The sequence below is a fragment of the Hordeum vulgare genome, chromosome 6H, assembly GCF_904849725.1.
Source record: "Hordeum vulgare subsp. vulgare chromosome 6H, MorexV3_pseudomolecules_assembly, whole genome shotgun sequence".
Taxonomy (NCBI): Eukaryota; Viridiplantae; Streptophyta; class Magnoliopsida; order Poales; family Poaceae; genus Hordeum; species Hordeum vulgare.
The window spans coordinates 25,199,314-25,226,760 of NC_058523.1; the positions used below are offsets into that span (position 1 = coordinate 25,199,314).

Genomic DNA, 27,447 nt, shown 5'->3' on the forward strand with positions numbered 1-27,447 from the left:
ACGAGCAGAAAACAAGAACATAAATACAGAGGAGCATCTCGTGTTTGCTATAAAACAAACATCCACACATGAAAGTTAATCTTTATTTTGCTAAAAACTGTAGTAATCATCAGATCTACTAACAATGCAAGAGAGGGGTGTAAGGAGCATATCCTGTGCGGCTGTACCCCGACCTCAGGCGGATGCATGGTGTCCCTATCTGCGGCCGCACACTCCGGTACAGCACCACCACCCAACTTCCTATCCACGACCATCCACGCCCATACGCCGACGTACACGACCTTCGCCTGTCCCGCTCCCCCAACCCGCCCGAGCTGCGCGTGCTTCTTTTCCATCAACGAGCAACATATGGAGTGAGAGAGATAGAGAGCTGGGAGCAGCGGCCTCCGATGGGATACCCGCTCTGGATGGGGAGGCGAGGAATGGATCGGGATTTGGGGGCGGGGGTTGGAGGAGAACTTGTGTGTGTTCGTGCGATGTGGTTTGTTTAGAACGGCGGAAAGAGATCGCGGGGGAAGAGGGGGCACGGCGACCCAAGCAAGAACACACCTTCTTGCTAGGATCCATGCGTGGCGGCGGCTTGGTGTGCGCGGGCGGGCGCAGGCTCCCGGCCTCCCCTGCCGCTCGACCATAATGTATCCCTCGGGGCCCTCGGCGACCTCCTCCTGCCCCCTCCTCCCAGTCGGCCTTGACCTCGTCGCCCTCGTCCTACTGCAGTGGGAGCGAGCGGTCGGTCAGGCCGGGAAAGATTGGCGTGAGGGAGTCACGCTTACAGAAGAGGGAGGAGTCGGGCGGTCGACGGAGAGTCCGACGTCCATTGGGCGGTCGACGGAGAGATCTTGATGCAGACGGCGCACGCGAAGATGGGGAGGAGGTGGACATTGTGCGAGCTGTTTGTTTTTTCTTTTTTGGCTATACTCGAACGTGGGCTGTTCCTGGGATATTTTCTAGCGTGGGTTGTACGAGGGGTGGAACTTAGCGAGGGGAAGAGAGGGACGAGGCAGTCGGCCGGTTCTGGGTAAGCATGAGACGTTTTTTCTGGTTAATCGATCGGTTTACGGAGGGATGAAAAAAATCAGTGGAACTGGCAGTGCTAGCGAGGGGATCTGTCGTGGTTGAACCATCGTACAAGGTCGAACCATCACGACGGCAGATCCCCCTTTAATAGTAGAGATTAATGGTGCGGTTTGACCATATGTTTGACGGTTTGGTAATCATATGTATGATATTTATGTAACCACACATTTGACAAACTTGAGAGTTGTCTTTGTGATCATTTGAAAATGATCAATTACCAATTAAAAAGGTAATTATGTCATTGGTTGTCTTTAGCCTCCACTTTACTTTGAATTCCTCATGGTTCTATTTTGTAACCATTGACTTGCATAGTATTCTCAATGCTAGCAAATATTTGAAGCACCCGTTGGGTGAATATGATGATTTTAAGAAATAACATGTTTCTTTACCATGAGAATGGTAATACCATCATAAGAGGATATAAAGTGTATTATGGGATTTTCAATCGGATTCAAATACGAAAAATATGTGATCATAAAATCTCAACTTAAAGTTGATTTTATAACTACCAAAATTGTAAGTTGTAATAGACTTGAGGCCTTGAAAAAAAAAATTGGGTTATCATTCCAAATGTGCTCATGGCAGCATGTTTCTCTTAAGAGAAATATTCAAGGTGAATATATATTCATCCATTATGTACTTAGTTTGAGAACTAAGTGAACTTGGTGACACATGAATATACTTAGCTATTAAGAGAATAGCCATGACACATATTCCGAAGGTGGAGTTATAATGGCCACAAATGCCACATGTGGATATAATGACTGATGTCATGAATCATCTTACGATAAATACTCCAACCTAACATGAATTTAAAGCATTTGGAAATGCCAGCCATGTATTACATGAAAGTGCTATTGCATTCATTTTAATTCACTTCTATGAGTAAGAAATGTATATTAATAAAATAATTTGTTTGAGAACAACCATGGCCAAGGTGATCCTTGGTGAACCTAGGTGTATCCTTCAATATAACACATGCGATGAAATTATTGCTAATGTTTTGGACTTCGTTCTTGAGGAAGTGTGTGATTTTGGAGTCACCGTCAAAACGTATAGACTTGCATGTGCTTAACGTTGGTTAGTCACTATGAAAGTATAACCACGATGTGATGTGGTCCTTGTGAAAGTGTTGTGACACTCAATCATGGCCATACATTATGGGATCCATCTTGATGGATGAACGACACTATAATTAGAAATAGTGGTGTAGGCTCCATTGCCATGTATTTTACCAATGTAATAGAAGGTAATCACACATATATGCAAATATTTTTGTAGTTTTCTATGGCATATTGAAGCGAATTATGCAAAAATAATATTTACTATGAGAGTAAAATATTTTACTGAACAACAACAATAAATGCTTTGGAGGAGCAAATTCTAGTATGGCTGATGCCTTATAGCCATATGTGTAGTCCTCAATTTATATAGGATAACACTTTGAAGATAATCACCAATATGGTGTAGATCTCACAGTAATAGAAAACATAGTCTGACTTTTGTCAGTAGATGTTCATAATTCTATTACCTTATGTTATGCTATACTCCCTCCGTCCCAAAATAACTGTCTCAAGCTTAATACAAATTTGTACTAGAGCTAGTACAAAGTTGAGACACTTATTTTGGGACGGAGGGAGTATTTAAGAAAATCACTTTGAAGGTAGTCATATGCCAGGATGACATGATGTAGACCTCACGGTAATATTGGATAATCTGCAAGACTTTGTAGTAGATGCCAATATTACCTTATGATATCTTGAGGTAGTCACATATAATACTAATATTAAAAAAAACACTTTGAAAGTAATCACCTTGTAAAACTGACAAGATGTAGACCTCACAATAGTGATGAATAATCTGCGATTTGTGCAGTAGATGTCATCAATATCTTGTGATTCACAAATAAAAGTTTAGGCTATATACACATTAATATTTGGAAAAGCACGTTGAAGATAATCATCTTGCCAAAATGACAAAACGTAGATCTTACAGTAATGATGGATAATCTGAAAATGATGTAGTAGATGTCACCAATACCTTGTGTTTCACAAATAAAATTGCATACTGGTCATAGTGAGTATGACACTTCATGATACTTTTATTTTCATGTCAAGATGTGACATTTTTTTTTACTGCAAAACATAATTGTTGTATTAAAATGACATGGTATAGAGAATGTTGATGCAAATATATAAAGTTTGCAAAAATTTCAATGTAACTGTGTCTAAAATGTAACCAAAACATTCATTTTGGCATAGTACTTCTGCGGAAATACATGCAAATGAAAATACACATTTTACTACAATATGTGAAGCCGTTGGGCTTCCCTGCATAATTAAGTAAGCCTGAGGGCTTGAGTGCGTGATTAGGGAGTACTTTGCATATTGTAAAAAAACATGAGCATTAAATCACAAAACAACCAAAAGGATAAGGTTCTCAATTGCCTCTTTCCTGTGCATTCGTGGAGAGGAATGGATTGATTCTTCCCGTCACTTCCATTATGCACTCATACGGCCGCCGTTCGGGACGATGATTCCGCCGCCGTTTGTGAAGCATCTCCAAGCCGTGGGACAGATGTTGGCCGCCGCCGCCGGCGCGATGCATCGAGCGAAGCGGCGTCGGAGCCGAAGGCCGACTCACTCGGGGAAGAAGCGACGGGGCCGAGGGCCACCGCACGCTCCGTGATGGATGGGGGCCGCCATCCCTGGGGTGGACACGCCTTCGCGTTGGGGCCGAAGGCCGTGGCGATGCCATGAGCGTTGCCTGTGTCAGCGTCCTGCGGGCCGCGTTCGAGGGAGGTTTGCACGTCGAGGGAGGAGCGCCGCGTCGGATGCGGCATCTGAGAGTTGGAGGACGCCGTCGTCGCCAAACGCCGAGGTACTCTCTTTGGGGCTTCTTCCATTCTTTTTCTCTGGATGCTCTGCCGATGGTAGTTACGAAGAACAAGTTTGTTTTAAGTTTGTTCCTCATCTCTAGTCGTGTTCTTGATGTTGATTCTTCTTTTCTTCTTGATTGAGAAATTTCTCTCTCTTTGTGTTTGAGTAGTGATCAATCCATCTCATCATGAACATACGTCGAATGAAGCGATTTACACTAACAGAACAATTATTAGATCTTTGATTGATTGCAAGAAAACAAAAAAATTGAAGAATCTCCTAATTCAGTTTTCCTCCTTTTACAGAGGCATCTCCATTGATTCCTGCCATGGAAGAGAGACTAATCGAATCGGCAGCGCCGCAGCGGCAGATATGCTCCTCTTTTCGTCTGGCTTTTTCTCAACAGGGAGCAAAAGTGCTGATAACGTGTTAAGAGTAAAAACTCTTTTCGCCTGGCTTTTTCTCAACAGGGAGCAAAAGTGCTGATAACGTGTTAAGAGTAAAAACAGAGAAGGAGAATGATAGAAGGAACAGTAATCTCTCATTGATGGAAATTGGGGATATTTATACTCAGTACATGGCGGTTTACAAAGGGACGGTTGCCAAAAGAACAACGGACATAGTATTGATTAATTACATAATTAATACATATTAATTATTCCTAACACACATCACACTTGACTTCAACTACCTTGAGGTGCTCTGATTCGCATTGTCAGTAATCATTGAGTAACCAAGTCTTTAACTTGGTAAATGTAGGGCAGTGTTTCAAATCTCTCGAGAAGATAAACTGAAACATAAGTTGCAAAAGTAAACAATCAAGTAATCCTTACTGACAATGCAAGATGAAGATCTAACTGTAAGACCACCACCTCCCCAGTTGCTTGTGATGCATATGTGGTCAGTTTATTGCCTATCTTCAGCAACGATGTAGATAGTGCAACAAAAAAAGTATAACATAAAGGAGTTAAAGACAAGTGGCATACCTTTTCAGTTTCAGATATCAACTTGAGGTGTTTTAGCTCTTGAGATACCACCCAGAAGCACACAATCGCTGGTGCAATTGGTACCAATAGGAACACAATTCTTGCATGTAGCATTATCAGCTCCACAAAAGACACCAGAGTCATAATTCAAACAGACATCGCAACGATTATCGTCTAGATTGACAAATGCAGTCTCTAGCAACGCCATGTTTTCAAGAAAAGGGGTTAAATCATCAAACGAATCTAGTTCCAGAGAGACAAGGCCCGGAGTAGAAACATGGATCCGGCATTCCAAGTCAGAGCGGCAACCGGTGATACTCAAATGCTTCAGAGAGCGAGATGATATCTTATTGACACTGATGAGGCAAGTATCCATCTTCATATCCTCCAATTCTGTACAGCTAGCAAAATCAAGAAAGGCCCTCTGTAGGCCTACTCCATGAAGGTCCAGTGCTCTCAGATGCCGAGAGACAAGAGGCAGGTCGTCTAGCTAGCCAGAGGTATTGATCGTCGCGGGTGTGAAGGGTGAGCGCCCGGACTTTGCAAATCACAGCAAAGCGGGTCCATAGGTTCACATAGGGCTGGTCTTCTTCCAGGAAATTGTCAAACTTGATTTCAACAGTGTTTAGGTCTGTGCGCTCGTGCAGGACCAGCAGATGATCCATGAACTTCTGGAGGTCTTGAACTTGGACAGGCTCCCCGTCGTCAAGGCCGACGATGCGCAGGCCTGTAGTGGACTTCCAAAGGTGGCGCCAGCGCCGGGCAAGCACGCACGTCCGCACGGCGGCCTGCGCTGGGAGGAAAGACAGCAGGCGGTGGAGCATATGGTCGGGGAGTGCGCCGATGCGGTCGGTGGCGCTCATCGCCGGCGCATTCTCGTCCTCGCTACCAGGAGGCATTCCGTCCAACAGACGTTGGGCGCTGCGTAGCAGAGAAACGGTCAACTGATGGCTTTGCGGCGGCGGCGCCTCACGTACCTCGTCTGGCCGCCACAAGAATCGGAGGTCGGAGACTCCCGCTTTGTTTTCCGAAATTCGTCGGCGGTCGACTGTGGAAACCCCCTTTTGAAACTCGTTGGCGGTGAGTGGCTGTCAAAACCATATCTGCCCAAACGGGCCGGCCTGGCTAGCTGGGCCGGCACGCGGCACGTCCAGACACGCCGGCCCGTTCGAAACACTGGCCCGTTTGAGCAGTCTTTTATTTTTTTTCGTAAAATAGGTCGAAAACCAGCGAAAAAAGGCCAAAAATGTAAAAATATATATATAATTTGGTAAAGTACTAGTACAAATACCCGTGCGTTGCACCGGGTAAAAATAAGAACACAACATGCTTCATGTGTCATTATGCATTATATTTTATATCCTCACGTTCACTCTGCGAAGCCTCCAATTCAGCTCTAACTTGAAGTTCACTTCCAAGTTCACTCTGGAGAGCGTTCATTTCACCTCTAACTTCAAGCTCAGTTTCAGGTTGACTTTGCGGAGCCTCCTTTTCACCTCTAACTTCAGAACAATCACTGTTTTCAGCCACTGGTTCAATCAGGCATGCATCCACACGCACAACGCCCGCCTCCGTGTCCTCCACGTTGCTGAGCTGGGACTGCGTGTGCGCCGGTTCCTCAGCAGGCTCTGATGGATGAACATCCACCATGGGTAGTTTGTGGCTGGCATTTATTTCAACAGCATCTGCATCATTCAGGCCAGCAACAACAGCAGCTTCATCGTCCTGACCATTGTCCTCTGTTTCCATCTCTTCATATTCATAGGTGACACCATCATCATCTTCACCATGTTCATCTGATTCCACCACCTCTTCATATTCATACTCTGCATCTTCATCTTCAGGCCTTGCACCATCGTGCTCTGGTTCCACTGCATCTTCGTCTTCATGGATGGCGCCGTCCTCCATCATTACCACCTCGGAGTGAAGAATCTTCGGATCCCTCGGCAATTTATCGACATCATCGCGGTCCACTTCACCGTCACGGCCGGCAGCAGTTCTAGACTCTGTTGGCACCTTGCTCTGATCTAGATCGACACTACGTGGCTGATCGAAATCACCACCCCGTGGTCGCTAGTCTGAATCCCTCCGGCTGCCACTGTAAGAGTTCCTCGGCATTGTTCTACTCCGGCTCCCGCTCCTGCTCCTGCTCCGACTCCGGCTCCTCCGCCTCCGGTCCAGTCTGCGGTCAACAGAGGGCCGACGGTCATCGCTGGGAATTTCTTGAAATGCACGAATATTATTTGAATTATGATGAAAATGTCAAAGTATGTTTTGTTAATTAATGATAGAATATGCATAAGAACATTATTTTTATCTTGCTGATATATGTGTTTGCATTTGTAATTTAAGTGAAGTCTTAATTTGGTTGCAAACATATTAGACAGCTCCATCAAAAACAATCAATTTGTAAGTAAATGCATACCAAATGTTCCAGGTTGCATATCAATATCGATATTCTTAAAAATATAATTAGCAAAACAGTTTATATATATGAAAAATCAAAGCTCAGCCATTTGTTTACGTAAAGCTTGTATAAACAACATTGTATATTTTTTATACATTAGAAACTTTTTTTGCGTGTGACATCACAAACATTATTGAGTTTTGATGTCTAATTTCTTTAATACCCATTTTACATATTTTGTATGCATCATGAATATTTTTTATATACATGTTTTACATTATTCAAATACACGATTAACATTTTTGAAAAGTTCTATTTTTATGTCTACTTTGTTCCATACACATTATATATTTTTGTATATGTTTTCTGATACACCGGAAACATTTTCCTACACACATTTAAAGTTTTTTAAATACACGATCAATATTTTTCAAAATAAAAGAAAAATATATTATTTATTGTCCATACGGACTGTATATTTTTTTGTATATATGGAAACTTATTTGTCTACAAATTTGACATTTATTTAATCCATAATTAACATGTGTGTAAAGTTTGTCCAAATAAAGGCAAAAGAGAAAAAAAATAGAAAAGAAACATTTTCCTACACACATTTAAAGTTTTTTAAATACACGATCAATATTTTTCAAAATAAAAGAAAAATATATTATTTATTGCCCATATGGACTGTATATTTTTTTGTATATATGGAAACTTATTTGTCTACAAATTTGACATTTATTTAATCCATAATTAACATGTGTGTAGAGTTTGTCCAAATAAAGGCAAAAGAGAAAAAAATAGAAAAAGAAGAACAAAAACGGTTATCCACAATGAGGATCGAACCTAGGTCTCCTAGGTGGGACAAGCCACACCCAACCAGTTGGTCTACCTTGTTCTTGTGATAAAATACGGAACCCCAGCCTTTAGAATCGAAAGGGAAGAGCCGAATCGAAGTGTAAAAAACGAATCGTTTTTGTCACTTACGGGTGGCATTGATGGGTAATTTTGGCGAAGTTTAGGGGCAAATTTAATGACGTACCACAGAAGCAATAGATGCTTTATTAGTAGGTAAAAATTATGTAGGATAAATCTTGGCAGAGTATTATGTGGGATAAAATTTAATTAAGTATTATTTAAAATAAAAAAAATATAAACAAGTTAATTGGATCGTGTCGTGCTGGACCGCGTGCTGAGGGTAACGGCCCAGGCATGGCCTAAGATTTACTCGTGCCGGGACAGTAGCTTCCTTTCATTGGCACGGTCCGATTAAACATCTACAGTTGTGTCTACACATGCAATTCACTCGGCGACGCGTCTCCTAAAATATTTTGATTAAAAATAAATTCATAAGAAAATGATTTCACTTTAGGACTCACAGCAACGTCTTTCATGACAAGAATATGTGCTAGTATACTTTTTATCTCAAAACTATTTATTCATGACCAAAATATGTTGGTGTTAGTGGACTGATAGAATGAGCTGTAAAGATAGGAATAAAGACGGGAAACGTTTTGGGCCGAAGCGTCGGCCGAAAGTTCTGTCAGTCGTGTACGACCTATGCGATCTCATCTGAGATGAGATCTGGCGGCCCTATTCTCTCGCGTGGTGGGGCGCATGGCCGAGGGGGGCACCAACGCTCGCCCCTGTGCTGCTACCGCCCGCATCATCGATGCCTGCACCCGTCGACCACCCGCATCGCCGGTTCCCGCCCCCGTCGGCCGCCCGCATCGTCGGTTCCAGCCTCCGTCTGTCGTCTTCGTCGCCTGCCGCTATGGCCGGGCCCGCCCGTATATAAGTGTTGTAACCGTTATCTAAAACAGCTTCAAACGTTGTTGAAAAAAGCTTTAACCGTAGACAGAGAAAACTTCAATCGGCTCTGCCCAGCAAAAAAGTTGCAACCGTAGTTACATTTTGCTACTTTCATAGCAACAGTGTGTGTCCAGCAAAAAAGCTGCAACCGTAATTACATTTTGCTACTACCGTAGCAACAGTGTGTGTATGTACGTGAGTGTGTGTCTCCTGTTGCTCCATCCCTGCATCTTCCACTGTAGATCTTGCAGGATGGAGCAACAGGAGACATACACTCACGTACAAAGCTAGCACTTGGTAGTACTACCAGATAACATGAAGCTGATTGCTACTGAACTGGTTTGATTGAAGTGGAATGATTTTGCTACAACCGGGTGCATCTCCTTTTATAGCTAAGACTAACCGACTAGCTATAGTAGCTTATCTAAGCACTTGCGTAATACTCCCTCCGTACCTAAATATAAGTTTTTTAAGATATTTCATTAGGTGTCTACATACAAAGCAAAATGAATGAATCTATACTCTAAAGTATGTCTATATACATCCGTATGTAGTTCATTAGTTGAACCTTTAGAAAGACTTATATTTAGGAACGGAGTACATGACTGCTGCGTCACTGCTTACCTACAAGAGTGAAAAAACAAAATGGTCTTGCCGACCAACTCAGCTGCTAGCTGTTTTTACTTCATAACTAAGTTACTGTTGTTTGCATGCATCCTTTAGTAGACCAAGGTTAACCCAACATTCTTTCCCTCAACCTTGTCGAAGGAACTCGATGTTCATGATCCTGACCTCATTCTTTCTCCTGTTAACATATGTATATGGGCTGTACTTCTGCACATATATTATACTCCATCCGTTTCTAAATATAAATCTGTAGTCCGTAGTGGAATCTCTAAAAAAACTTATATTTAGAAATGGAGGGAGTACTTGTTGGTATGCAAAACATCCAACAAACAGATCAACGGCAGCAAGTCAACAAGTACTATACATGTAACTCAACAACTCCTGTTCACTTCTCTAAACATCCAGATCTTGGCAAAGGAGACAGAATAGACGGAACACACCATAGCAGAACAAGTCATGTGCCAACCCCCCAATAAAGAAACGCCTAGCAAGCACTAACCAGTCTGAGAGCTGGAAAGATTCAGAATGAACCGAAAGTGAGATAGAAATTGCAGGATAAAGATAAAACCAAGTCTCGAGTTCATAGGCTATAGACCGCGTATTCTACGCCGTTCCTCTGAGTAGAGTTGGCATATGATGAAGCCGCAACAGGATATGGAAATACTGTAGCAGGACATGTGCTTAGGCCTTGCGTTTCTGAATTGTCAAGAGATGACCGGCGACCCTTAATGGAAACTGAATCCTGTACAGAAATGAAACAGTATTATAAGAGTGTTGCGTCTGCATAAGTAAAAAAAATGCAAAGTTACTTGACAAAAAAAATGAAGATACTGGAACCGAGTTCGAAAAGTATGACGGAGAATCACTTTTCCAGGTGCAACTTATCTTACCATGAATGTGGGGACAAACTTTGGTTATATTTGATACGGAAATTTCTAGCTGACAAACAAACACGAAAACATCTAGCTAAGCTGCTCCCAACTTAGAATGCAGAAAACGTCATAAGCTATTTCGTGCAAAGGAAATGTGAAATAGGAATCATGACAGACATCAGACATGTTATGAAGAGACTTCTATTTTTCAAGAATATCTTATGTAACTGTAAAGACATCCCAGGAACCAAGTCGGAATCGCAAGAAAATCGAGTGCTGAATAATTCAGCCAATAAGCAGGGAGCTTTTTATATCTAACAAGCCAATAAAAATTGTTATCCATTAGCACCAACTATTCACAAACACAATGAGTCGAGATATAACTTTCCTGCACACTTTTGAGTTACTTTTCAGAGCTAACCAATTCAGAATCAAATCGTGTGCCTGTATCTACAAGACCATATGCTGTGCTACACTTATTGTTTCTGCAACGCAGTTAAATTAAACATCCTTTGCCAACGAAATGGATTAAATTGGTTTTCCTTTTTGTGCGTCATCAGATGTGGTCCAGATTTTTTTCATGCCTCAAACAATTTGGAATACCTACAAACAAATTTCATGCTGCAAATACAAGCAAACCCAGTGTCAAATTTAGCCCACAATGCTATTGAGCACCAACTATTCAACAACACAATGAGTCAGAATAATGAATTACTACACATTTGAGCTACTGTTCACTGCTAATCTACATGTGAAGATACTGTATAGCTACTCCGAACAAATAGATATAGACATTTGTTCTAGTGCCAACAAAACCACAGGTAATCAACATGTCCACATGGTGCATTACAGTTACTGTTTCTGCAACACAGTTATTAAACATCCTTTGCCAACAAAATGGATTATACTGGTTTTCATTTCTGTGCCTTGCCATAGTTGGCCCAGATTTTCCATGCCTCAAACAATTTGGAATCCCTACAAACTGTTCTTTATTCGTAATTCATGAGTTTCTTATTCAGTGCAGGATTTCTTACTTTATTTCACATATATGAAAGCTAATTCCAGAATATAGAAAGCATGTAAAGTGTCACTAGTAAACTTACTTATGTTAAATGCAGATAGGAACCTTAGAACTTTGAGAATCTTCTCATCTACCACATTGCACTTGACTTCCACTATTTTAAGGTGCTCTGATATTGCAGGTGATCTCTTCATTGAACTGTAGCTTCCTTTCATTTCCACTTTAGGATTTTGTCCCTATGGTAAGCAGAAACATTTAACAAAGATGGATAGCTGATAATAACTATAACAGTGCAGCAATTCTCCATAGATTTATACCTTACGAAAGTTAACAAGAGTGAGCTCCTCTAGAACCGGGGAATTTTTCAGAATGCGTGATAGTGGATCCAAATCAGGAGCCTCGCACCAGTAACCATCGAGTAATAAAAACTTCAACTTGCTAAATGTAGGGCAGTGTTTCAAATCTCTTGAGAAGATGAACTGAAACGCAAATACAAAATGAACAATCAAGTAATCAAGAATGTGGGATGGCGATATAAGATCCACCAATCGGCAGCAATGCATATGTAATCTGTTTATTGCCTACATCTAGCAACGATGTAGATAGTACAACTCAAAAAAAGGGGTACCGTAAAGGATTTATTTAAAAGACAAGTGACATACCTGTCCAAATTTAGATTTCAATACAAGACGTTTAGCACTTGAGATACCACCCAGAAGCACACAATCGCTGCCATAACTGTCACTAGTAGGAACACAATTCTCACATGTATTATTATTAGCTCCACAGAAAACACCAGAGTCATACTTCAGACAGACATCCTTGCATTTACTGCCAATATACAGATTTGCAGTCTCTAGCAACGGCATGTTTTCAAGAAAAGGGGTTAAACCAGAGAAGTCATCTAGAATGAGGGAGACAAGGACTGGGGCAGCAACACGGATCCGGCAATCCAAATCAGAGGAACAGATAGTGATGCTCAAATGCTTCAGGGAAGGGGACGATATCTTACGGCCACTGATGTGGCACGTGTCCAAACTCAGAGTCTCCAACAATGGACAGCCAGCGAAGTCAAGAAAGGTCTCCTCTAGGCCTATACCATCAAGGTCCAATGTTCTCAGATACCGAGAGCCAAGAGGCAAGTTGTGCAGGTAGAGGTAATCATCATCATAGTTATGAAGGGTGAGCACCCGAACTTTGTTCATCACAGCAAAACGGATCCATAGGTTAACATAGGGCTCGTCGTCTCCCAGGAACTCATGGAATTTGATCTCGACGGTGTCCAGATCGGTGCGCTCACGCAGGATCAGCAGATGGTCCACGAACTTGCGGATGTCTTGGACATGGACAGACTCCTCATCGTCAAGGCCGCCTATGCGCAAGCCTGTGGTGGACCTCCACAGGTGGCGCCAGCGATGGGCGAGCACGCAAGTCCGCACGGCCGCCTGCGCTGGGAGGAAGGAGAGCATGTGGTGGAGGATGTTGTCGGGGAGGGCGCCGATGCGGTCGGTGGCGATCAGCTGCGGCGCACTATTGAGCCTCTTCGCAGGAGTCATTCCGTCGAACAGCTGGGAGGCGGCCTCGGCGCTGCGAAGCAAAGAAGTCATCAAATGACGCGGGTTGGAGAGAGTGGGGATGGGATGGGAGGGGATGATGCTTTGCGGCGGCGTCGGCTCACGTACCTCGTCTGGCCGCCGGCAAGTCGAGACTTCCGGTCGCCGCTGGCACGAGAATCGGAAGTTGGACTCCCGCTTTCCTGAAATTCGTCGGCGGTCGACCGTCAGAAGCCCCTTTGGAAACTGGTTGGCGCTGTGGAGTAATTTTATTTTTCTTGAGGCAAGGCGGTGTGGAGTAAGTGTGAGTGTGTGACCATCAAACGGAAATAGCAAGAGCATTTTCAACACGCTTAATAAAGAATTTAATGCGTCACTGTATTGCCAATTTTCCATAACAGGTACAAGTACTTCTGTAAGAAATTCCATGGAATGCCTACTGTTGTAAAAGAAGTGACAATTCATGAACTTGGTAAATGCAACATAAAAATTGGAATTGAGATAGAAAAAATATGGCTTTAGGGCCCTGGCGGCGAGACGGCTCCTAGGGAGGTCGCGGAAGAAAGGGTGGCTGGCTGGTGGTGGAGATAACCAGGACGGAGAAAGGGGCCGCGGCAGGCCGGTGGCCATGGCGCCGCCTCACTCGAGCACGGTGAGGGGCTAGGGCGAACAAAGAGGGGCAAGGAGGCAGAGGCTCACCATGGGAGGAGGGGCTCGTCGGTGAACAACACGGGGGCGGCGATTTCATCGGCGACAAGGGGCAGCCTGGCGGCGTCGTCGAGCGGGTGTGAGATGGAATGGTTTTGGGAGGAAGAAGGGGGTTTAAATAGGGTGGAACCATTAGTCCCGGTTCGAGGCACTAACCAGGACTAAAGACCCTTTAGTCCCCGTTGGTGGCTCCAACCAGGACTAAAGGTGGGGGCGCCTGGCCCATGGGTAGGAACCTTTAGTCCCGGTTGGTGCCACTAACCGGGACTAAAGGTCCCTCCCATCGGGACTAAAGGTCAATTTTCTCTTTTTTATTGTTTGTTTTCTAAACACGACAATTTCTGTTTTTAAATTTGAAATAACTGTTAGACTATTAATAGTTTTTGAATGAATCTTTTTGGTTTAGGTTAAAAAAACTATGAAATTTCTATTAGTGCTAGTAATTTTCAAATTTACATAGTTTAAATTTGAATTATTTTTTAATTTGTGTGAATCACTAGTTTGTGAATAACTTTACTTTTAAAACAGATTTTTTTAGTCATTCTTTCATATGATGTTTAATATTAGTGTGTTTTATCATTATATTAAATTTGGTAATTTTTAGGTTATTAAAAAAATGAAATGTCTTTGTAAGAGGTGAGTATTTGTCCGGAACTCTGATACTTCGAAATAGATTGTCCAGTTTGTACACGAAGTGCATCCTGTTTTTGGCGTAACCTCCCAACTTTTTAGCACATGTCATGTGGGTGAAATGATGATACCATGCCAAGTTTCAGCCTTTTCAGAGTTCATTTGTAGTGATTTTCAATTTCAGGGTCATTTAACTCAAATAAATCATTAAATGCATGGAAAATAGGAATTGAGGTGAGAAAGGGTTGAAAATTTATGAGGTGCCTTTGAATGATGCATATTGAGGGCACAAAGAGTCTGGAGTTGAAATAAGATTAAAAAATGAAATGTCTTTGTAAGAGATGAGTATTTGTCCGGAACCCTGATACTTCGAAATAGATTGTCCAATTTGTACACCAAGTGCATCCTGTTTTTGCCGTCACCCTTCCAACTTTTTAGCACATGCGATGTGGGTGAAATGATGATACCATGCCAAGTTTCAGCCTTTTTAGAGTTCATTTGTAGTGTTTTTTAATTTCAGGGTCATTTAGCTCAAATAAATCATGAAATGCATGGAAAATAGCAAATGAGGTGAGAAAGGGTTAAAAATTTATGAGGTGACTTTGAATGATGCATATTGAGGACACAAAAAGTCTGGAGTTGAAATAAGATTAAAAAATGAAATACCTTTGTAAGAGATGAGTATTCATCTCGAACCCTCATACTTCGAAAGAGATAGTCCAGTTAGCTACATAATGTTTCTTCGCGTTTCAAATGCGAAAACACACACATATATACCTGGAAACTCACTAATAAGAAAGTGATGACAGTGAAAGTCGGTCACATCTGAGATTGGGATGTTGGGGTATAAAACTTTTTCTTCGTGTGTGTCCCTTTGCGTCGTAACCATGGATAATCTTCTTCGTGCCCAATCTTCTTCATTTAACAAGATGCTTGGGTCAGTGTTCACTCTGAAGGGAGGAATTTCGTGAAACTTTTCATAATCTTGTGACATGTCTGTCTTGTCCTCCACTCCCACGATGTTTCTTTTCCTTGAAAGAACTATGTGGTGCTTTGGCTTATCGATGATGTATTCGCTTCCTTACCTTTTCTTTTTCTCGGCTTGGTAGACATGTCCTTCACATAGAAAACCTGTATCACATCATTGTCTAGGACGAATGGTTCATCTGTGTACCCAAGATTGTTGAGATCCTGTGTTGTCATTCCATACCGTGGGTCTTCCTTTACTTCGCCTCCTTTCAGATTGACCCATTTGCACCGGGGACCTTCAAATTGTTTTCATGGTCAAGTTCCCATATCTCCTCTTTGTAACCATAATATGTGTCCTTTGGCCTATTGTTGGTGTTTGTTGCATCAAAGTGGACACCACTGTTTTGGTTGGTGCTTTTTTTATCTTGGGCGATCGTGTAACATGTATTCTTATTTATCTCGTACCCTTTGAAAGTCGATATAGTCAAAGATGGTCATCTTCAACTTCAGGGTCATGCATGAGATGTGTTTGCAACCAACCGCCAAATGATGACATGTGTGTATGTTTGATCCAGGGATCAAACTGCTCTGGGTTTTTGGAGCGTACAATATCCATATATTCCTCGATATACGGAGCCACCAAGGTGGAATTTTGTAGAACTATGTAGTGTGCTTTCGCCGAAGAATGCCCGTCCGTACATATTACTGAATCCTTTCCTAGCGTGCCTTTTTCGCCGAAGACATTGCACCAAATCATTTTGTAACCTTGGTAGGATTTCTGGATCGATTACCTTCTGAGAGATTGCATTGAGGAATGTGCTATCCCACAAACAACAGCGCCTGAAGTTGACACGTTGACAGAGGCTGGGCTTGCGTTGGTTCTTCCCATGAAGAGGAAAGGGTGATGCAGCACAGCAGCAGTAAGTATTTCCCTCAGTTTGAGAACCAAGGTATCGATCCAGAAGGAGGGTCTCGCCAAGTCCAGAGTACCTGCGCAAACACAAACAAGCTTGCACCCAACGCTTCAAAGGGGTTGTCAATCCCTTCAAGATTGTTTGCAAAGTGAGATCTGAAGGCGAAAAGTGCAACAAAGTAAAAAGTGTAAGGCTGAAAATATGGTGTGGAGTAGACCCTAGGGGCCATAGTGTTCACTAGAGGCTTCTCTCAAAATAGCAAGTATTATGGTGGGTGAACAAATTACTTTCGAGCAATTGATAGAACCGCGCAAAGTCATGACGATATCTAAGGCAATGATCATACATATAGGCATCACGTCCGAGACAAGTAGACCGATACTTTCTGCATCTGCTACTATTACTCCACACATCGACCTCTATCCAGCATGCATCTAGTGTATTGAGTTCATGACGAACAGAGTAACGCTTTAAGCAAGATGACATGATGTAGAGGGATAATCTCAAACCAATGATGAAAACCCCATCTTTTTACCCTTGATGGCAACAACACGATGCGTGCCTCGCTACCCCTTCTGTCACTGGGTGAGGTCACCGCACGGTATGAACCCAAAACCAATCACTTCTCCCATTGCAAGAATCATAGATCTAGTTGGTCAGACAAAACCCACAACTCGAAGAGAATTACAAGGATATGAAATCATGCATAAGAGAGATCAGAAGAAACTCAAATAAGATTCATAGATAATCTGATCATAAATCCACAATTCATCGGATCTCGACAAACACACCGCAAAAGAAGATTACATCGGATAGATCTGCATGAAGATCATGGAGAACTTTGTATTTGAAGATCCAAGAGAGAGAAGAAGCCATCTAGTTATTAGCTATGGGCACGTAGGTCTATGGTGAACTACTCACGCACCATCGGAGAGGTCATGGTGTTGATGGAGAAGCCTTCCGTGTCCGAATCCCCCCTCCGGCAGGGCACCAGGACGTACCCCAGATGGGATCTTGCGGAGACAGAAGCTTGCAGCGGCGGAAAAGCGATTGCGATGATCTCCTAATTTTTTCTGGAATTTTTGGGATTATATAGGCGAAAGATCTAGGTCAGGGGACCTCCAGGGGGCCCACAAGCCTAGATGGCGCGCCCCCCCTGGCCGCGGGGTGGGGGCTTGTGGGGCCCATGGGGCTCTTCTGGCTTGGCTCCCAAGTTCTCCGATCTTCTTCCGTTCCAAAAAAAATCTTTTTGAGGATTTTCTTCCGTTTGGACTCCGTTTCAAAATCTCCTCTCAAAGGGGTCAAAAACATGGAAAAACAGGAACTAGCGCTTGGCACTGAGTTAATAAGTTAGTCCCAAAATATATATAAACGGCATACAAAACATCCAAAGTTTGACAAGATAATAGCATGAAACTATAAAAAATTATAGATACGTTGGAGACGTATTAAGCATCCCCAAGCTTAACTCCTTCTCGTCCTTGCTACCTCAAAAAGATCCCTGGCAACGGTGCCGGAAATACTTCTGATTGTTCTGTTGTGTATCCCTTGCAACGGCGCCAGGAAGTAGTTGTGTCTACGGCACCAGGAATCCTTCAGCTACGGCTACGCCTTAAGGGACTTCCTAGGCAAGTATGCAAAGGATTTCCCCCATGGCCTTGGAGCCTTGCGTTGGTGTTCCCTCGAAGCAGAAAGGGTGATGTAGCACAACGATGGTAAGTATTTCCCTCAGTTTGAGAACCAAGGTATCAATCCGGCGGAAGAGTATCTCAATGTCACACCCAAGATGCGACCCTATCCTCAATTTGGCACGAGGGCCTCGTCAGGGATAGAAGCGCATCTCGCCGTGTCGCAAGAATGGATATCGTCACAAGTACATGTACTGAAAAGAAGAGATATATATATATAGAATTGGCTTACACTCGCCACAAGCTACATCAAGGTCACATCAGTACATTACATAATCACCAAGAGTAAGAGCAGGGTCCGACTACGGACAAAAACAAACGAGAAAAGAAGAACGACGTCCATCCTTGCTATCCCAGGCTGCCGGCTTGGAACCCATCCTAGATCGATGATGAAGAAGAAGAAGAAGCAACTCCAAATGAACAATCAACGCGCTCGCGGCAAGTAACCTTTACCTGTACCTGCAACTGGTGTTGTAGTAATCTGTGAGCCACAAGGGACTCAGCAATCTCATTTCCAAAGGTATCAAGACTAACAAAGCTTAATGGGTGGGGTATGGTTAAGTGGTGAGGTTGCAGCAGCGGCTAAGCATATATTTGGTGGCTAAACTTACGAGTACAAGAAATAAGAGGGGGAAGATCTACGCATAACGGACGTGAACTACTGATGATCAAATGAATGATCCTGAACACCTACCTACGTCAGACATAACCCCACCGTGTCCTCGATCGGAGAAAGAACTCACGAAAGAGACAGTCACGGTTACGCACACAGTTGGCAAGTTTTAATTAAGTTAACTTCAAGTTATCTAGAACCAGTGTTAAACAAAGTTTCCACGTTGCCACATAACCGCGGGCGCGGCTTTCCGAAAAGATTTAACCCTGGAGGGGTGCTCCAACTAGTCCATCACAAATTACCACAAGCCGCATAGAAATCCTCAATCACGAAGCTCGTGATCTCGTCGGATTCCCTAGTGGAAAACCTCAACTGTGAGATTACCCAAAGCATCACCGGAATCCCGATGCACAAGATATCTCGTCAAAGGCAAAACTAATCCAGCAAGGCCGCCCGGCGTGTCGACGATCCCGATAGGAGCCGCGTATCTCGTTATCAGGACACGACGGATAAGCTACGCGTACGAGTGCCAAACCTCGAGTTTCCTCGCGGTGGCCCCGCACAGTGCTCTGTTTTGGACCAACACCATCAGCACTGGCCCTCCCTGTATTATGTAGAATTACTCCTCGGGTAGCGCTAACTCCCTATGCATTTCAGTTTAACAGTATTATTATGTTGGGCAAATGTAGTACCAATGTTGGACCTTGCCAGACCAGCTTTAATCTAAAACGAATTATCAAGGGGGTTCCCATAACAACCCCGGTCGTGTTAGGAGCGCTCAATTATGGAACATAACACCGGTAGCCGAAACTAAGGGGGCAAAGGTGGAACAAAACATCAGGCTAGAAAGGCCGAGCCTTCCACCTTTTACCAAGTATATAGGTGCATTAAATTAAATAGCATTTAATATGGTGATATAGCAAGGAACCCATGTTATCACATGGAAGCAACTGCACCTGCAACTAGCAACGCTAACACAGGGTTAAGCAAGCGGTAACATAGCCAATCAGTGGTTTGCTAGGTCGAACAGGTTGAAGGTTTTCATGGCATTGTTTAGAGGCTGATATTTAACATGTGGAAGGTAACCAGACATAATGATAGCATCGAAATAACTAGCATGGCAATGATAGTAATGGTATCTGGGGAAATGGTCATCTTGCCTGAGATCCCGCTTGGAAGAAGAACAGCACGGTGGAGTCGGCAAACCAACGTAGTCGAACGGGTCCTCACATTCCGACATGCTTGCGGAACTCTATCGAGACGGAGCAAACCGGAAACAAACATCAAGACAGATATTCACCACACGATGCACACCATGATGCACAACCTAATATGATGCATGATCAGTTCAACATGCAAGGGATGGCATGGCAAAACACCTCACGCAAACACTACACATTAAATGAAGCTCGATATGCAACGGGTTGCATATCGACGAAACTCCACGTTTAATTATTTAATTCACTCCCGTTAATTTACACGGCAATATTAAATTGTTGTTAACATGGTAAGGGGTGAAGCGGGTGATTCTACCTGGCATCCTAGTCAGTTAACACGCGGAGCATAGAATGGAGCTACAGCACAAGAAACATGCAACACATAAATCATGCCATGAATGCGTCATGCATGCGAGTTCATAACACGGGCAAGAAGGGAGAGAAACAGGTGTCTCCACGACGAGAGAGAACGAACCATGGCGGCAAAATGGAAACGATGCCACGGCAACGTTCCTATCCCGATATCTCGTCGAGATATCGTGCCAACGATCTGGAAGCGTGTGCGGGAACGTTAAATAAAGATGGGGTGATCCCGTTTACCGGGTTCCCATGTGTCGGGCACAACAAAAGAGGTACACGTGCAACGAGCAACATTCGACGCAAACATGCATTCATCTCATACATCACATGCACACGGTCACGACAACGTTCCATCGGTATACCTTCAACGCGTGCGAATTGGAGGGGTTCAGTTCGGTGAAGGAGAACAACGGTCGTCGTGGTCGTAGTGGAAGTAGTGGTACACGGTCTCGTCGACGGTAGTCGTTCCCTCGGCGTCGTGGTTCACATCCTTCGACAATGGTAGTCGAACTCGTTTTTTCAAAGACGTCCGGGGGTCGTCGAGGATGTCGTGGTACTCGCGGTCTTGTCGGTTCCAAGAAGGAGGGGGTGGTGCACGCGGCGACGGCAGGCGACACAACAGCAACAACAAACGTGCATCGGCGGCACAACGAAAAGCAGCAACATCTAGCACCAGCAGGCTTCGACTAGCATCGACAGCAAGCTAGCTAGCAAGCAGCATTAGGCACGACATGCAAGCACACTAGCAGCAACAACAATCGGCCACGGCAAGGTAAAGCGGCAGCAGCAACAGGCAAGCAAGCAAAGCAAGGCAAGCTAGCAAGCATGGCCAACATCTAGCTCACAGCAACTAGCAGGTATTAGCAAGCAAGCAAGCAGACTAGTAGCAAAGCAAGCTAGCTAAGCGGCATGCATTAGCAGCTAACAGCAAAAGCTACTAACAAATACTAGCTAGCAAAGCAGCAGCATCTACAGCAACACGCAAGCAAGCAGCTATCGACACAGCAAGCAGCAGCACGGGAGAGCAACAACAAATGCAGCAATAGGCAGCAGGAACCAGCAGCTATCGGTATGCAACAGCCATGCAATAGCAAACAGCAAGTGGCAGCAGCCACAGCATGGCGCATCAGCAACAGAGTAGCGGCACAACAAGGCACAACAGCAAGTTGTCTAGCACCGCAACTAGCATCAGCACGCAGGAGCAACGGCAGGCAGCAACAGCGATAGCAATAGCAAGCGCAGCAGCAAGCGGCAATCAACAGGGAGCATCAGTGGCTCGGCACACCTCGGGCTCAGCAGGGCGGCGCTCCGGCGAGCATGGCGGCGACGGAGGAGCGACGAGGATTGGGCGAGCCACGGCGGGGAGGCCTGGAGGCGAGGTTCGAACGTGGCCGGAGTGAGCTGCTCGCGATCTGCTCGAGCAGGGAGGTGAAGCCGGCATGGAGCAGGCAGGGCGGCGTCGGCGGGGAGAGGGAGGCGCCACGGCAGGGCAGGTCGCCGGCGGCGGGGATGCACGGCGGGGCGGCGAGCTGCTGGCAGCGGCAGGCCAAGGCGGGGCGGCGCGCTCGGGAGACGGCAGGGCACGGGCGGCGCAGGGACTCGGCATGCGAGGGCGCGCGGGGACGGGGAGGCGCGGTCGACGGCGGGGAGCAGGGGCGCTCGGCCTGGGCAAGCCGGCGGCAGGCAGCTCGGGGAGAGGGAGGAGGAAACGGGAGAAGGAGAGGACGAGAGGAGATGGGATCGAGCGAGCCGCACGGGAGATGGGGGTCTCGGTAGGGCAGGGGGAGCTGGGTCTGGACCAGCTCGGCTGGGCCTGCTCCCTCCCCCTATTTGTTTTTTTCCTTTTTTTTTAAAGAAAAACAGAAACTCACAATAAAAGGGTTGTAACAGAAAAAATTAAAATAAAGAAAATGTCTTTTAACTACTTTAAAACATACCCCACTATAAGAAATAGTTTTGGGCATTTTAAAAGAAATAAAAATGAAACCTTTTTTCTTAAGAATTAAAATAAAACCCCTTTACAAAAGAATAAAATTTAAACCCCTTTTTGACAAGAGAATAAAATAAAACCTCTTTTATTTAAAGAATAAAAATAAAAGCTCTTTAAAAGAGAAAAGAAAACGAGACGGTTTAAAAATAAAACAAAAGGAGAAAATAAAGAAAACCCCAAGGGGTTGCCCCCACATTTAATAAAAGGATCTTTTATTGAAAGGAAGAAGACGAATCCTTTTTAAGTAGAAGTTTAAAACGGAAAACCTTAGCAACCGCAAAAACAGATAAAAGAGGAGAGGAGGGGAGTAAAGGTTTTAGGTCCTCGGTGCAAAAGGGTTTAGCGGTGGCTCTCACGCACGCATTCTCACCACTCCAACAAACGACGTCACACTCACAAAGCACTAACACCCAAAAACACGGAGCAACAAGCAACACCGACAAAACACACTTGACATGATGCCATGCATGATGCGACGATGCAAACTAAATGACGATGCAAGAAATAAAACTAATCACACGACGGAAACAGAAATAAAGGGGGAACCTTCTGGGGCGTCGATCTCGGGCTGTCAGAACTCTCCTACACTACAAGAGGATCTCGCCCCGAGATCCAAGAATGAAAGGGGGAGAGGATGAGAAAGAACAAGAGGTAAAACCTTAGTCGCTTCTTGACAAACGAGTGAAACCAACAATCCTTGAAGGTTGCAAAGAGACGAGGACTGATATGAGAAAGAAGCAAGAATTCACGGAAAATTTCGGCAGCACTTCGGTAGGAAAATGGGACAAAAAATTTGATAAGAGAGAATTAGACAATATTCATAACAAACAAGTAAATAGAACAAGGGAACATCATGAACTTAATAGAACAACATAATAGACCCAAAAGAGCAACAACACAATGCCTCCGGAACAATAGAATAGGAACTAGCTCAAGCGGAAGAAGAGAATGAAGAGAGAATGACAAGTACTAACTCCAATGAACTTGGCAAGCATCCTTGCAAGAAGAATTGGACGGAGTTGTTGGAAAAACAACAACGAAAAGAACAAGATAGTAGTGGGCTTATAGAAACCTTTCAAACTAATGAAGTGACAACCAGCCACTAACAGAAACAAGGATTGATTGGGAGAAACAACATATGAACAATTCTTACACCAAGAGGATACATTGAGAACTTGGATTAATGACAAGCACCATGATAGCAACAATCCATAGGAAAAGCTTTAGGTGAAATCCAAACCAAGATAGCACAATGAAGAAATCATGGGTTGCAAATATCTCATGATCATAGAATCGGTGGGTTTAATTATCTCGTCTTGAGAGGCAACCTCTTCGAGACTCCTACACTAACAAGAAAGCTATAATACCACCTCAAAGGATAAGGAAGAACAATTGCACATATAAATGCAAGAGAAAGGATACTTAAGTTACTCCAACAAGAATCTTGAAGAACACTTTAGAATGAATTGAAACCTTGATGAACCATCATGAAGGACCACCGTAAACAAATGAATGATGCAAAGATATCAAGGTAGAAAAGAATAAGATTATGACCTTGCCAGGATTTAGATGAAGCTTCACAAAGAGATACTTGATAGAACTTGGAACTCCGGAAAAGAAAAGATAAGAACACTTGAGAAAATGGAATTGATATCATGAGGCACTCCGGAAGAAGAATTCAGATTACTATGAATGTCGTGGGTATAAGTCTGATAGTAGATGTATAGGGTACGAAAGTATGGGCAGAGCCTTAGCTACGACGAGGTTGTATGAGTTCAGGCCCCTCTACGGTGGAGGTAAAAGCCCTACGTCTTAGTGCTCTTGGGAGCTTGGTGTCGAGTGGAATATGGATTACAATGAATTGCTAACCCCTGCACCAGTGGAGAAGGGCGGCTTATATAGAGTGCGCTGCCCTTCAGAACGGTTCGGTGCACAGGGGTGGAGTAGTGGCGAATAAATGCCTGCATTACAGGTAACGTATGCCTTAAATGCTAATAATGGTATGTGAAAACGTATGACCGTTGCCCTCCAGGGGGGTTACGATGTACAGAGTGGAATTCAGTCGGTAAGTTTGATACGCTCCGAATGCTCATCTCCGACTGGATGATGGAGGAATCGTCACCGACTGGATGATGGGAAGTCCTTAATTCAGTCGGAACTGACTAAGGGCCTTATCCCTTATGAAGGGTAGTCCTTGGGTAGGACCCATAGGGCAGGCCTATGACCCTATCCTAGGACTATAACCCCATCATTAGTCCCCGAATGGATCGGGGTTGGAACGACGAAGCGATGCTTGGAGTACGGATCCGACTGGTATGGATGCGACTTTGGCGTTGTTTGCCTCGATCCATTTTATCCTCTTGACCAGTGATCGAGTGGATGCATCTGTGAAACGAACCGTCAGGGACCGAGTGCTTCCATGGAATCTTTTGACGTGACCAGTCAACTGAAAAGAAGCGGATTTTCTGGGATCCTCAAATTTCGATTGCCGCGCGCTCAGCGGGGATGACGACATCGTCATCGAGTAGTATCTGCCGCCTCGATTTCCGCGCCTTCATCTCCTCCACTAATATCGCAGCAACCGGTCGGGGGATAAGATTTCGGGGCCACCTGCTACTGACCCAGTCGGAACCTGATTTAAACCTCTACAGCGAGGGTTTTTCGTTGCACTCCCCTGATAACTCGCACTCGCCCCGCTTCTCCCGTGACCTCATGCGCATCCCAAGCTCCTTCCTTCGCCTCCTCCCCCGCGGATCTGCAGCCTCCACCATGACAAAGGGGTAGACGAGCAAGCTCGAGGCGCGGAAGAAGAAGAAGGCGGCGGCTCTTGCACAGCGGCGGCAGCGAGCACTGCCGACGGGTTGGATCCAGGGGGATTTCCTCCCCTCCACGGTGACGGTGGCGGACATGCTGGAGCTGGTGGAGCAAGGCATGATCGAGAACAAGACGTGGAGGCTGCCGGCGGAGGGCGAGACGGAGCCAGCGCCCCAGGAGGGGGAGCACGTCTTGCTGCTCAGTCACGTATACCGAGGCTTCTCTCTGCCTCCTCATCCCTTCTTCAGAGGTATAATGAACCACTTCGGGGCGCAGCTCCACCACTTTCCTCCCAATGCAATAGGTCATCTCTCTGCCTTCGTCGTGCTATGCGAGTGTTTTATCGGTTGTCCTCCCCATTGGGGGCTCTTTAAGCACATCTTCTCTGCTAGATCCCCAACCATCAAAAGACATAGCCAGTCGGACGACAAAACTCATCTCCTCCAGCTCTGCGGAGGCTTAGGCTTCCAGAAGAAAAGTAAAAGTAGATATCCCGCTCTTCAGTTGTCTGAATTCGTTAGGAACTGGCAGTCGACTTGGTTCTACTGCCAGGACGCTGCTTGCCCGAATGCCGCAACTGGACTACCACCTTTTAGCCTAGACCGACCGGCTCCGCCTAGGCAGCTTGCGCTCACGAAGATGGAAAAGATCCAGATCCAGCCTCTGGTCGATGCGCTGGTAGAGGTCGTCCGAAAGGGAGTCACTAGCATAGATTTGGTGGAGATTTTTCTGGGTCGGCGTATCCAGCCTTTGCAAGCTCGACACCACGCCATGTGGCACTACACGGGGTCTGAGGACTCCACTCGGACTCACCCCGAGTGCGTGACCGGGGAGGATGTGACGGCGTGGGTCCGCAACATCACAGGTGCTTGCGATAACCCCAGAGGAGCCCGGCGAGTGAAGCCCTTCCATGCGAACAACCCTCCTCCAAATGAGGTGAGTATAACTTGTCGAGTGCACACAATTGTCTTAGATTTATCGCTTTTTCTTGTATCACTGTCTGACGTCTGCTGTTGTCGACTGTATCTCGTGCAGGCGTGGACCAACTGGTTTTCTCCTATCTCAAACGGGAATCCGGCTGAGGAAGAGGAAGGCAGCCAGGAGGGCAGCATGGAGAGCGTCGAGTACGTCTCCGACAGTGGGGAGACGAAGGAGGAGTCTGAAGAAGAAGAGGGGGAAGATGAGGAACAAAACTCGCCACCCCCACCACCAGAGCCTCGAACTAAACACTGTCATGAACCCGTGGCTCCGTCGGCTCCCCCCAACAGCCTCGAGTGCCCCGCCAGCTCCTCCTGTGGTTCCGAGTGCCTTGCCAGCTACTCCCGTGGTTCCGAGTGCTCGGAGCACAAAAGGACCAGGGACTCTGCTGCTGAGCCTGCGGGCCAGCCCTCTAAGGTGGCCAAACCGAGTGGATCCAAGCCTCGGAAGGCTTTGCCGCGGATGAGGATCGCCGTTCCCGTCACCTCAGCGTAAGTATATTGTTCTCCTATCTTCTTCCAGTATTTGATTGAACTCATGCTTATTGGTCGAGTGAATTTTACTCGACAGAGTTGCCACCTCAGCCACTTCTCTGCCACGCCAGGGAGACGATCCCATGGATACAGACAACGTTGCCACATCCCAGCAAGGTACGTCGTGGTGACTCCGAGAGCTTACATTATTGTTTCACGAATTTTGTCTTTGGTCTTGCCCTTTTTCCTGTGGTCTCACATCGTTCGGTCGGGCTTCCTTCAAAGGTGATTCATGTGGAGGAGGACAACCAGAAGAGGTCCGAGCAAGCTGCGGTGCCTGTCCTTGAGGCTGTTCCATCTGTTACTACTCCCGCCATGGACGCACCGCCAACCGAGACGATGCCGTCGACTGAAACGGCGCTCATCGCTGCTAAACCGACTGGAGCAGGACTTGGGATGCCCAAGGAGTCTCTTGTGGTGCCAGGTCCGTCGACCGTCCAGTACGATGCCCAGCGCCTCCCGGAAGATCAGGTGGGAGCTGCCAAGGGGGCCATGGTGCAGGCGGAGTTGATGGCGGGTGATGCCAAGAGAGCGCACGACTCCATCGCGTCTGTGTACAAGCGAAGCTTGGAACTCCGGGATGATATCCGAGTAAGTGGGCTAGTAAGTATTTACTTTCCCCTTGTAACCCACTGGGTGGTTACGCAATATACTCGGATACAGTATGATTATTTTGCAGTGGGTTCACTCTTAGTGAACCCAGTGGGTGTAGTCCCTGAGACTTCTGTCGAGTGCTTGCATCGACAGTTGTCTTTATATACATTTTCTTTAACTTGATCAGATCAAAACTAATCTGTTC

General features: G+C 45.2%; 1 protein-coding gene and 1 pseudogene across 1 annotated transcript; both read right to left on the reverse strand.

Moving 5' to 3' along the window:
* Positions 1-4,255: 4,255 nt before the first annotated feature.
* LOC123404966 lies at positions 4,256-5,841 on the reverse strand (annotated as a pseudogene).
* Positions 5,842-10,128: 4,287 nt separating this feature from the next.
* On the reverse strand, positions 10,129-13,461 carry LOC123404967 (FBD-associated F-box protein At4g10400-like; the record flags this gene model as incomplete). Its single annotated transcript, XM_045098859.1, has 5 exons — positions 10,129-10,530; positions 11,764-11,917; positions 11,999-12,160; positions 12,344-13,268; positions 13,364-13,461. Coding segments are annotated over 5 exons (1,356 nt in total), but the record flags the coding sequence as incomplete, so codon positions are not given.
* Between the last annotated feature and the right edge of the window lie 13,986 nt (positions 13,462-27,447).